The sequence below is a fragment of the Tribolium castaneum genome, chromosome 1 (genome assembly GCF_031307605.1).
Source record: "Tribolium castaneum strain GA2 chromosome 1, icTriCast1.1, whole genome shotgun sequence".
Classification (NCBI taxonomy): domain Eukaryota; kingdom Metazoa; phylum Arthropoda; class Insecta; order Coleoptera; family Tenebrionidae; genus Tribolium; species Tribolium castaneum.
Window position 1 is genome coordinate 12,701,964 of NC_087394.1, and position 14,476 is coordinate 12,716,439.

The window sequence follows — 14,476 nt, forward strand, 5'->3', positions numbered from 1 at the left end:
CTGGACCCGACCACCATCGGGGAAAAGGGGAAAAATGTCTTAAAATATTAAATATTATTATTTAAAATTACACAAAAGCGAGTATTTTATTCCACTTAATACTGTACCCACCTATACATATCACAGCAACTTCCCGGAAACCCCTTTCCATGTTGAACTATCACAACTTTTTCCGAAGGCCCGCACTCCTTATTCGGGCACTGATAACACACGCATTTATCCTCAATCTCCCCGTTCTTATTACTCGTAGCGAAGCTGTCGTCAGGACACTTAATACACTTCGTCGTAACGCAGCATCCGTTCTGCTCCGTGACGGAGACGTAGTTCACGTCGCAGAGCTGCGGTAGCTCGCACAAATCCTGGTCGCAAATACATTCCCCGTTGTGGAGTTTTTTGTGAGGGTCGACGCACTTGCACTCGTTTTTGGAGTCGAGTGTGGCGTCGGGGGCGCAAGGGCATTTGCCGTCGATGAGGGTGTCATTGGAGCAACCCTCGCAGCTATAAGACGGACAGCAGGTGCCGGGAACGTCCGTTCCGTTGACGGCGATGGTGAGTTCGTAAGGACATGGGGGTTTGGAGCACGACTCGTAGTTGCACTTGCAGGTGTCTTCGACGAGGACGCTGTCGTGCGGGCAGGCTTCGATAGGTGGAGCGGCGTGTAGCGCTGCGGACAAAAGTTGGATTCAATATCGGAATTCAAAATTGAGCAAAATTTAATTTAAAAAAATAAGAGAAAATTCCATATAGTGCAAAACATAGTTTCACGTAATTTTACCAGGACTGTGCCTCAATAATACATTTTCCAGTACGAACTCGAATACAAATTAAAAAAAAATTTTCTTTTCTAGTTTGTTCACCCCTTCAAAAAGTTGCAACGTTTTTGATAGAATTCATGGAAATTGTTTCTGAAAACACCAATATATGACGATTAATCAAACAAAGATTAGTCTGACAACTACTGTCATGGGTTTCCAAAAATTTAATGATTAAATGTCTATTTTTTGAATCTAGTGTTTTGTGAAACACTGCATAGTCTATGTACAATGTGTTTTTACGTGATTCTCATCTAGCGGCACAATTTTTTTTACATGTAGACTAATTTCAAAGTTAACTAGATGCGAATCATTTAAAAACACATTGTATAGTGAACAACTCCGACGATTTGTAAGATGATATGGACACGTGTGAGTACAAATGTTTCGTACTTTTTTTTCATAGTGCTTTATTAAACAACTAAACTTATTCATTACTTAAAACTTTATTTTAATTAAATAATATGCCTGAGACTAAACAATGTCTGTGGTGTCACAGTTCAATACAGGAAGATTCAAAAGTGACCGACAATCTTTCGGATCTGAATCAATCTGAATTTATAAAAGTTCCTATGACAAAAACAAAGCAGAAACGACAGCTCTTGCAACATTAAACAGATACAAATCATTTAAAAAACTTATAAAATCGACAATAAATTAAATTTCACATCATAGGAAACAAAACAGCAACGATAGATATCGTTGCTAAAAAAATAAATTAAAAAATTATATTTTATTGTTAAAAAAAATTGCTTGAAAAAATCTGATGGCATTTCTGTGTTTAAGTAAACATCTTTTTTTATCATTAGAGAGTTTGTCCGACACTTTTTAATCACTTTATATAAAAGCAATTTGAAAAAAATGTAAAAATAGGAAGACCTGAAACAGATCATTATTAATTATAATTACCTATAGCGCTAAAATCATGTTGGAAATGTTTATCAAAAGAGAAAAAGGCATATTTTTTTTTAAATACAAATCCCGATTTATTCAAAAAATAGGCAGTACTTTGCAAAATTTTAGACAGTAGTAAGTTTGCAGAACCAAACTATTAAATTAAAAATAAACAATTTAAATAAATAGGTAGTTCTGATGAATGAAACATTAATGACTAATAATGAGTATTAGAAAAATAAGTAAAATGAAACTTTTTTTTTCACCAGGATACAAAATCTAATAAACATGAAAAAATAATACATACATACAATACTTCAAAAAAAATGGAATAAAAAATCAAAAACTTACAAATAAAAACCTACTATTAGCTGTTTCCAAACTACAAAAACGCGAACGTCGCATTAAACGCAATAAAGTTGATAAAAATGTAAAATATATATTAATGGTTACATCTCTCATTGAAACTATAAATTACATTAGCTATTAATTTTTTGAAGTGCATGAATAATTCACACCAGCTAATTTTGAGAGAAAATGCGACGTTGGCGTTTTTATAGTTTTGAAACAGCTACTACATAGTAATAGTTCCGAAGCTGATCAAGTGATCATATGTTATTAGTATTACTACCATAATCACATGTTACAGCTCCTCTTTCTGTTAGCTTACGCCATGAGATTTTTTGACACGTATTTTTTTTTACAAGTTAGCGTGACATTTTCTGACTTAATATCAGATTTGGAAAGAGACATCTGTGTTTCGTTTTTTGTGGTCAAAATGTGAAATGACACTTGTGAAAAAAAAATGTTAAAAATCATGGCGTTAAATTTAATCATGGTTTAAATTAAATCGAATTTCAATACATTTGTGTTATCTTGACTCATATGCAATTTGTTGTTATATATCCAATTTTCAATACTTTTAAAGGAGAAATTAACATGGTCAAGAGTACCAAGATTATGATAAATAGGTCATTAACATAGATGTGAAAAAAATGGCCTTTTGTAGATCTTTGGGGCGCACCATACGTTACTCGCAATTCTTGAGACAGTTAATTATTTTTAAACGAATTATTTGCGGCTGATTGGTTTGATGCGATAGAAACAGCGTCAAAACCACAGAATTAAAATTTTTTAATGAGTATTCATAAAGAATAGTATCAAACGCTTGACTAAGCACTTGTCATGAAATATAGAAAAATCTTTTCTACAGACAAATTGACAATTTTTAAGTAAATGATTAAATTCAAAGTTCAAATTTAGTGATTTGAACCACTAAAACAGCATGAACTTATAAACCCATGAAATTGGTCTATCAGTTAGCTATCATCAGGATCACCGTTTCTGTAAATAAGAGTTACTAATTTTTTTGTAGACACGTCTGAAATATGCTTTTATTAGGAGTTTAATTAAAATAACGACATCAAGTTTTAACTTATAAATATCACTACTTTTAGAAATCGATAGCCTAGTTGTACCTAAAGCTTTTATATAACTAAAAAAATTACTTTACGTGTTGAGAAAATAAAACATAAAGGCTCATTATTTTGTAGATTAGTGGGTTTAAGTAAATTTTGCGCAGTATTTAGAAAAAATCCGTTCAACTGATCCAAACAGGGGACATTTGGATACAGTTTAGGTTTTTTGAAATTTGCTAATTTTGGAATAAGGCGAATAATTATATATGTAAAAAAATCATTGGCACTAATTTTAGTTTTTTAAATTTGAAAAACGTATTTGCGTTTAAATTAAAGTCATTTACGAATTTTTAATCATTTAATCATGACAGTATAAGAACAATTGAAAAGAACTCTTCATAAATTTACTTACTAACTTCTAGTTAGGTATTAGTATTATAAGAAATTTTATTGTTATTTGTGCTGTTTTAGTGGAACAATGTGAAAATAGTGCAGTATTTATTATCAAAATCAATATTAGCTTTAATAAAGTCTCAGTTTATTTGACCAACAATTTGATAAAACATATATTTTCTATAAATACTGATGTCTAAAGATTTCTGTGACAAGCATAATAAAAGAAGGTAGTCAACGTTTTAATTAAGATATCAATGTCTCCGAGAGGAGAGCCATTAATATTATCAAATTTTAAATTATACCGTAAAATAGATATTCCTGATAATTAATCTATTTCTGGTGACAGAAGCAAAGCGAAAATAGAACACTCAATAAACAACGAAACAAAGTAAAAATAGCTTCAATAAATTACCGGAGCACGTAACAAACAAGACAACAAACCTTAATTATAAACTTGTATCCAATAATTTACTTTTTTAAACAGATGGAAAACACTGTTTATTGTAACGTCCGCCTACAAGACATGATTAACATTCTATTTATTAAATGGAATCCTAAATATCAGATTTAAATAACATCCTCACAATAAATTGTCTTTGTGACATTTGAAATCAGTTGCAAATACCTAATGCATTTATTCAAACTATTATCATTCAGAGAAGTCACGAATTTTGCGTTAATCGCAAATTAAACCCTCATAAAATTTTCTCTAAAAACACGCTGGTGAAGATCTGAAGAATATTAAATGAAATTATTTATCTCGCAACGTTTCAGCACAAATTGCTACATGTTAGTGCATCCATAATGCTATCGTTCTTTACATGAATATTTTATCACAAAGTCTGGCTCTTCTTTGACATCAAAAATTGGGATTTTTCTTTTGGCTTTGTCGATCAGTTCGTTCGTTTGGTAGTAAATGGGTATTAAAAAAGTTTGCACGCAAGATAAATACTGTAACACACTCACAATAATTAATGCAAGACGTTAGGATTCCGGCGACCATTGCTGTTACGTGGTCATGAAACGTATTGTTGCGACCAACAAAGTCCTTCAGTTGCCTTAATATAATATTTATGTCTCCCTTGGTGCTAATTTCCCAACAAACAGCGTTTGTGTATCCGTTCTAATATTGTGAGAAACAAGAACGAAGATCCAACCAGTGGTCTTACTTCCGTGTTTTGTTCTTGTATAATCTCCCAAGAATAAGTAATGAAATGTTTTTCTTTTAATAATACATGGGTGCTGAGGGACTCTAGATTTGCTTAAACTCGTTGGAAATGATAATAAAGGAGCTCGCCCAAAAGTGTGGACTTTTTCACAACTTACTCAGTTTTAATAGTTAAATTCTTGTTTAATTTACACTGCTGTCCAACACCAGCCTGTGTTGATCCAGTGGTAAATATCACATACGAGTATAGAATTCTCTCTATACGTAGGTGATATAATTCTTTCCTTCTTTCAGAGGTGCATTTAAAATTTCAAGCACATGAACTTTTCTGTAAAAAAGGACTGGAAAAATCATGTTTCAAATATGCATTCTGCACTATTTACCTTTGATATTTTTCTCATGCAAAACATTTTCGAAATTTTAAATGCTATTTTCTCAAAATTCTTGCAACAGAAATAAAAACAAGTTTCAAATACTAAAGAGGGAAAATAAACAGTTAGCTCCAAATTTGGAACTCAATGCAGCTTTTGTCAAATTTTGAAAAAAACATGTTAACACTCAGTATTAACTACCTGAGCTGGGATAATGTTCTAAAATTGTATATGTACTTCCTTTACAGATCTATATCAATATATTAAAATGCTAAAACAGATTACGTTATTATGATTGACAGAAATTAATTAACTCCGACAATCAAATTTCTCTTAATTTAAACCGTCACAAATGACACGACATTACAACGATAAAAAGCAAGATAGCTCGTTATTAAATGATACCATATGATATTTAAAAAGGTTATGCATTAGAAATTTATTTAGTGGCATATTTGAAATGATTCAAGATTAGAACCTTTTGGCTTTTGATTCAAAGCTTGTTTAGAAAACACTCTAAAAATTTGGGAAGTAAAAACTAAAAAAAAACTTGAAAAAGAATGATATTTATCTAAAGGTCATAGCACAATTTTGAAAAACTACACCTTTTTGAACTGTTCTCCAGATAATGTCAATCAGTAGCGCACGCTACTGTTAGATTTTTTCAATACAAGATTTTTTCAACCCAGTGGCTTTTTAGATACTTTTTTATACAAATTTGCAACACTTTAATTTTACAAATAATAAAAATTAAACATAAAATGCTAATAAAGGATTTTATCTTACAGGTGCAGGTTTTTAGGTACATTATACCATTGTTTTCGGTGAGAGAAATCAAATTTTTGTTTTTTTTACACTCGCATATAATGATGCATTTCTATCACTTACTATATAAAATGTCTATAAATGAATGTAGGATCGTAATAGGTATTAAAAATTTGCCGCTACTTTCCAGAAAAGATAACGATGTCAGTATATGAAAAATTTGGTTTTACTAGTAGCCTGAGTACATACAAATTGGTACTTTTCAGAAATTTTATAGTAATAAAATAATTAAATGCGGCAAATTCCAATTTCAGAACCACCTGAGATCCTACACTCTTTTATAAACAGTCCATATAATATACTATTGTTTCTTAGTTAGTGTTTATTGTTGAAGTAATAAAACCTTACTCTACAAAATGCTAATGTATTTTCTCCTAATGATTTGTTTTTTAAGTTATCGCTTCTCAGGAACTCCTGACTCCTTCCAGGATCAGTTTCCAGCGTGTCTGTTTATTTATTATTTAATAATTTATTACATTCGGTGCAAATTATGAGCTAAAAAAATAATTAGCCTGCCTGATAAAGAAAGAAAGCTCAAATTTTTAAACCAGCTTCCGAAGGGGTTATGACAAATTTCTTCTTTTTTTCAAAGGTTTGTATCATAATAATGTCTTCGCTCATCTAAAAGAAAGATTAAATTCCTTAGCAATTTTAAGTACAAAGCGCGATATGTGCAAAAAATCGATTTTGATATAATTCTAGAAAAATTTAAGTAAATAAAAGCAAGAAAATTTAATTTATAAGAAGCTTAAACATTATTAGCTGTTTCAACACTGCAAGTATAAAAAACGCCAACGTCGCATTTTACCGAATATTTTTTTTTAAATAAGATTGATAGAATTGTTAAATACTTTCTCACTGTAGCAAATCTAATTTAAGAAAACATCACTGGTATTTCAAGTACCCCAGAAAATGTGAATAGAATTAATTTCAGATTAAAAAATAAAACTTTATCTGTATTCGTAATTCAGAAACTGCAAACGGCATTTCAGAAAGAGGAAGTTGTATTCATATTTATTTTTGTAATTTATTTTCGATTGTATTTAAAAAAATCAGACATAATTCACTGAAGTGCAAAGATTTAAAAAACCACTTAGGCAGAGTAAATTCAAAATGCTTGAATTGTTCCGTATTTTTCAGTTCAAAATAAAGGTTTTACGTTAGCCAAGCAAAAAAACACATTGCTTTGGTTTTCGGTAACATTTCAAAATTTTATTTTTTTTTAAATTAAAACCAAAACTACACTCAAAAGATTTTTTTACAAAAGATGCATTTCGTATTACACTTAAAGTCTTCTGAAAAAATGACGTACGAAACAGAGTTAATTTTCTGACATTTCTAACATTTTCTAAAGTAAAATTTCATCCTTTCTAAAAAGCGGTTCAAAGAAGTGTAGTAGAAATGACACAACCGATTAAACAAAACAAAAAATTAATTTTTACCTACGTTAACACTACGGATATCTAAAGGTTAGGATATGAAATGACGTACGTACAAATAAAACATCTTCCTCCTCAATAGTTCCGTTAAAGCCACCAGAGAGCGCAGTTTTCAGAGCAATGAATTTTAAAAAATGGTTGTATTTGTATAATTACAACAAAGAAAAAATATAGACAGATAGAGCATTAAATTCTCTATAGTAAGACATAAACATTATTCAAAACGCTGCGAATTAAAATTAAGTTAGAGAATAAAATTTCCTACAAAAAAATCAGCGAGACCATATCTCTATCTTTTAGGCCGCCAAGTCGTTCATTTAATTGTAATTTTTAGGTTAAAAAAAATCTTGCCTATTTGTATCTCGTTTCGTCTTCTAAATTATAGTCTTACGAAATGAAAACCTGTTAAAACAGTGACCAATGAAATAATATAAACAGATTTTAATCTCGTTTCATCTTAATATTCCGAGCAAATTTTCAAAGCCATCCTTTCTCGATTCACCCTACATATTGTTATTTTAATTTGTTTATTATAAAATACACGGATATTGGATTTACGCAACAAAGGATTTTATAATAATTAATATTTCCCAAAGACTAGAAATAAGCTTTATATTGTTAGATATTACGTCGAAAATGAACAAATGGAAATAAACTTTGAAACCGCTTTTAATGCTCCCTGAAAATGATCCCACTTACTTATTAATAAGTGTATCCTTTTACCTAAATAGATTTTAAGCCAGACAGGAAATTTATCTAAATTGTTCCTGAACAACGTCTTTGTTCTCAATATCAATTGGTAGTCAAGTAATTAAATGATCGTTTACTTCCCATTTCAGAAAGTTTTCCTACATTGTTCCAATTTGTAAATAAAACAGTTAAAAATACCAAACACCATCAACACAAAAAAAATAAATAACAGCGTGAAATATGTAATCTGTGGGAACGTTCATGTGATAATATATTATTACCGGTAATCACCAAATGATCAGGGATTATTTTGGTCCATCGCTTCATTATAGATAATACCTCCATTACGACGTAAAAATACAAGTATCACGACCGTTTAATGCAACTCAGACAGAGATTAACCTTCAGACGTCAAAATATTTACATATTTTACCTACTTACTCACTTTGCCATGTGCCAGAGATTATTAATAAAATAATCTTGTGAGAAGAAGAAAAAAAGAGAAATTTTCATTTCTACCTTGACAGAGTCAGAGTAGCGCGACAAGAAGGAAACGACATAATCTAATCTTTTTCCCATTTCTGGCTCACAAATGAATTAATGCCGAAAGAGGTGACTTGGTGGATTGCCTCCCCTGTAGTTACAGCCCTGATCAGGGTGATGGTTTATAGCCAGGTTCACTCCCTTCACCTTTCTTTGTTAGATGCTCACAATGCGGTTAGAAAGTCCTTACAGTGTCCAGCCAACAACAAATGCCAACTACTTTATCTTAGTCCCAGCAATGTATAAATTAGAGGTTTTATGGTGTAATCTTGGTCAAGTAATTTATTTCGGGCAGGTCAGGGCTTCAAGTTCCAAATGTGCATTCTTCAGCACTTTCAATAACTTACACGAGGAGACATAATCAATAAATACTGCATAGATAATTGAAAACTTCCAGATCTTGATTTTCTGTTAGGAAAAAGCTAGCGCTTGAGCTTCAATAAGCGACCGAACAAAAACAAGACAATTTAATTATGTCGTTAATTTTTTGCCTCTTAAACAGCAATAATAAAATGATATCTCAATAATTTTAATGACACGGTCGAAACCACATTGCTTCGAGATGAAAGCGTTCAAGCCGCCCGGTTTTTTTTCAGGGACAATAAAATCCATGATTCTATAACTTTAGGTAACAAAATAGTGAAAATGGACGGTAGGTCGATGAAATATGCACGAGAGCGGAGCAGAATGTTCACAGCGTCCCTTTTTGTGGATTTCGTCATCGGATTCGTTACGAGATTACCATGTCTAAAATGGGCACTCCACCGTGTTTACATATAATTTAAAAGCAATAAGAAGACAATATTATACATTTTGGGCAGCAGTAGGAGCGATGGTGTGCTACAAACGCCTCTTCTGGGTTGGTTTATAATAGAATAATAATTTTACGCCTTCGATTTTTACGAGAACTTTTAAGGTAATGTAAACGAATTAAGTTCACGTAAGAATTCTGTGACACTTCACAAAACATACAATGAATTGCTAATTAGGAACACAGTTGACAAGAACAACCCACTCGGAGGCTATAGTGGTTCACTAAACTTGTCACAGTTTATGACAGTGGAATAATTATTACTCCGGTGTTTATTAAAAAAATCTACTGTTTTGGTGAGATTTATAGTTTCCAAAGTCTTACCATTCAATTCTAGAACTTCATGAATAAATAATAAACGAAAATGACAAGTTTTATAAACTCCTAAAAAATATACGAAATTGTTAGTTTAGTTGTCTTTATGTACTTAAGTTAGTTAAACAAAATAAGTGTACTTACATAGAAAGTTATTTTAATTTCTTTGGTTACTAAAAATCCTCCCTATCTTCGACTTGAAAATCGTTAACATTACTTAAATAAACTAAAGCAAATTAGTTATTTTGAACTCTTTTCGCCTCTATTGCCATTATTTCTTACAAATTCTGCACAACAATAAAAAGTGGGCCTGATCTAACCTGACCTAACCTGACCTAACTTGACCTGACCTGACCTGACCTGGACCTTTAAAACGCAATCAAGTTTGATCAAGCAATTTTGTTGTATGCTGTATTTCATATTTTAAATTTTGTATAAAATTGGTTTACTTTTTTAATAACTACTATGGTGGTGCAAATGACTAACCTTTTACCATGACAACTCATAAAAGTTAATGCCAAGAGTACGCTATTTGCACCACAATGGACACTAAGAAACGGCTTTTATTTTTTTATACTTTATATAACAAATAAAAGTAATATTTGTTGCATATTTATTACCTATTTATATTTTGTATTATATTATTTCTGTCGTATACAGGTTGATTCTAAAAAGTTCAAAAGCAACTTTGATCAAGGAATTTTATTGTATATTGTATTTAATATTTTATATAAAATCGGTTTACTTTCTTAATAACCACTATGGTGCAAATGACTAACCTGTTACCATGGTAACTCACAAAAGTTAATGGCAAGAGCACACTATTTGCACCACGAGGGACCCTAAGAAACTGCACGGTTTTATTTTTTTTATATTTTATATATAACAAATAAAAGTAATCTTTGTTGAATATATTTAATACCTATTTATATTTTATACTATATTATTTCTGTTAACTCATAAAAGTTAATGCCAAGAGCACGCTATTTACACCACAATGGACACCAAAAAACTGTACGGTTTTTATTTTTTTATACTTTATATGACTACTAAAAATAATATTTGTTGTATATTTAATACACATTTATATTTTATATTATATTATTTCTGTTGTATACAGTGCCAAGAGCACACTATTTGCACCACGAGGGACCCTAAGAAACTGCACGGTTTTATTTTTTTTTATACTTTATATATAACAAATAAAAGTAATCTTTGTTGAATATATTTAATACTTATTTATATTTTATATTATATTATTTCTGTTATATATAGGTTGATTCTAATAAGTTCAAAAGCAACTTTGATGAAGGAATTTTGTTTTATGTTGTATTTAATATTTTATATAAAATCGGTTCACTTTCTTAATAACTACTATGGTGCAAATGACTAACCTGTTACTATGACAATTATAAACGTTAATGCCAAGAGCACGCCTTTTGTACCACAATGGACACTAAGAAACTGCATGGCTTTTATTGTTTTATACTTTATATGACAAATAAAAATAACTATAAAGTTCAAAAGCAACTTTATTTTTAATATTTTTGTTAATTTGTTTTCCATAGCAACCGTTGTTTTTTTGGTTCCAGTGATGTCAAATTTAATTTATTGTAAAAGTTCTGAGTTTTCTGTAATTTTTGGTACACCATAAGTAACTATTTGGTCATTTTTTTCCAACAGGTATCTGTTTATAATGTAGTAAGATGTAATATAATTTACAGTAATAAAAACCTAACTTAAAAAAGTTAAGAAACTACATTTCCTCAAACAATTCTTAACTCAATTTATATCCTTTAACACTATCCAAGCGATAGTCTGAGACTTTTAGATCACCTGTATTTATGGCATAACAATTCAGCAATAAAAGTTACTATAAATTTTGGGGGTTAATATAAAAATATGAATAATGAAATTTTTATTTCTGAAAAAAAAATCCATTTTCGAAATTACTTTTCTCTAATTGGAGGACTTTCATGTGTCCCCAGATTCTATTATGATATTATGATACAGAATTCTCAAAGTTTATCCTTGTGCCTTATTTCATCACTCAAAAAAGATGCAAATGCACTGTTACCATTTTACCTAATAAAGGTGTGAAACAGGGTGTGATTCTTTTTAAACGGACTTCCTAAAGTTAAAATTTTGGAGAAAAAAATTACTGCAGCTCGTTTTGTTCGTATTTATCTCTAGAAATTTCGCTAAAAATACGGTTATGTTTTTATGTTCAGGTTTTCGTCAAAATGTAAACTTTTATGGATTTTGGATGCACTTAATTTGAGGCAGTTTCAGGACAATCTTATGGGCAAAAATGAGCTTCTTGTTTTACAAAATATATGAATAAAATAAATAAAAAAAATATATGAATAAAATGAATATATGAATACAGGCGTTTATACCGAAAAAAAGTTATTCGGCAAAAGATAGGCATTAACAGGATACAGTTTCTGTAATTTATTCAAAATGTGATCACTGATCAAAGTCGCAGCAAGTTCTAAATTCTTCTTCAGCTTTAGTTTCAAAATTAGCACAAAAGGTGCTCCTTTTGTAAGTTCTGTTAAATTCTTATTTTCCACATTTACAAAGACTGTTATCAATGCAAATTGTCGTCATTAGGGTTCTGTTTCTGTGTTTTCGTCTCCAAATTTTCGTAGAAAATCTTGTTGGTGTCGTTTTATAATGTTTTTTTTTAAATAAAGCAAATACCAGATTTCTTTTATTAAAATTACAATAAACAATGAATTCGCTAATGAAGCCTACGGAAAAACTGACTGGCACGTCCGTCTTTAGTTGCTGATTCAGTTTTAAAATAACGATTTTTCCATCTATTTGTAAATATTTAATTTAATAAAAAATTTTCTTGATAAAATAACAATTAGGACCGCGTTATAAAAGCATCATTTAAAAAATTAAACGTCTGAATATCTGAACCCGTGACCAAAGTAAACCAAACAGATGTTCACATTTCCTCCCTAATCGCGAATTAACTTTTAACAGAGAATTAAATTTTATTTATCTTTTAATTTAATTTCATCTAGCCACCATATCTCTGTAAATCGCACCAAATAAAAATTTATTCCAAATCCAAAATATGACCGAAGTAAGTTCGGACCTCAATATTTCATTTAAAATTGTACAAAAACCGAGTTTATATTAACCATGAATTTTCTAACGGTTTTATATATTTTTTACAGTTACGTCAATATATAGGGTTATTCATATAAAACTCCGACCTCCGTGTAACTTCACAAAGCACACGCCTCGAGCCTAAATTTGAAAATTTATTTATTAAATGAAGTAGTTATTAATTAATTATGACATCATATCATGTTGCATTTAAGTGAATAACCCTGTATAGTTTATAAAATCTTAAAAATGAAACTTTTTTAATAATGCCGTACTAACAATAAATCCATTGTGTTTTGTGTGCATTTCAAGTTTTTAAAACCACTTAACACAAAAATGTAAAAGAATGAAGCTTTATTTCATTTATGTATGTGTTTGTGCCCGAGGTTTAAAATTAGCAATCGTGGGCTTAAAATTCTGTATTTTCCAATTTAGATAACAATACTTAATTACAATTTATTCCAAGTTCAAGACTTATCAATTGACAACATTTAAAAATTCCCATTCTACTCAAATGGAAACATAATAGCAAAACTCGCCGTTAACCTTAAATAACTGACCTTACAATAACTCAAGTCCAAGTTTAATTGTTGTTTTAATGTATTATTCCTATTATCTGAAGATGATTTTATTATGGTGTAAGATGTTTTTCAATGAATCATCAAGTCTATGTGGGAAACACCTCCAAATATTTAATTTGTCGTCTCATTAAGCAAATAACTTATTTCTTTAAAAGCTTATGTAAACATATTCATATATTCCGAGTGCGTTTCTCCAATAACATATTCTATATATCGATACTGAAATACTGCAGTGGCATTAAGATTATAAATGTAAATGGCCACGTTAGAAAGTTTTAATAAAGAAAACACCGGTTTTAGATTAAAATAATACACTCATCTGCTGCCGTTTAATCATCGCTGAAAGCAAAACAAGCTCAAAAATAATATTGTCGAAATAAACGAGTATTCTTCACACATTCTCCTTGAGACAGCAATCATTTATATAAATTTTTTAACACGAAATGGTGATGAATAACGTGTCAATACTTCAGTCACTAGTAGATTTATCTTCGTAAATCACAAATGGCAAATCATCGGAGTAAATTTCTTCGAGCTTTCTCTCCAAAATTGCAACAAATTCCGGCGCTATTTTTAGCAGTTCCATAATTTATTGCAAGCTGTATAATCCCATCATAAAACAAGCTTGTATTAAATGCAATAGGTAAATATTTAAGTTGCACTGGCGGCGTAATTGTAACCTTTACATTTCATTAGCTATAAAATCGCCGCAGATGCCGTCAGGACTAATTAAGTAATGTTGCATGACTTACAATTAAAACCTCTCAAGTTACATTAGCTCCGAACGGAAAAATATGAAATTTTCGCACGAATGTCACGAATGCCAATATAGCAACGGAAATGTCCATATCAGCATAGAAGAATGAGTAATATTCGTCGAATGCACACCAATATGACGTTCCATTGCGATGAGAGTATGCAAAAAAAGTAAAAAGTTTGGCAGGTCGCATTAAATTCGAGGTGAGTTTCCACACCTCGAACGATGCATTTCGTAATTGGATTCATGTTACAATTTACATTACCAAATATGGGGATTTAAAACAGCATAATAAAATTCTCAAGTACAATGCACTAGTATTTGTTTATT

At 30.4% G+C, this 14,476-nt stretch overlaps 1 protein-coding gene across 1 annotated transcript in view; it reads right to left on the reverse strand.

The window, feature by feature from the left end:
* Positions 1-14,476, reverse strand: part of LOC103312462 (cysteine-rich motor neuron 1 protein) — a 166,957-nt gene that overhangs the window by 12,931 nt on the left and 139,550 nt on the right. Inside the window, exon 2 of the mRNA XM_064356335.1 lies at positions 112-664. Within this exon, the coding sequence (XP_064212405.1) occupies positions 112-664 (553 nt within the window). The remainder of the gene's footprint in view (positions 1-111; positions 665-14,476) is intronic.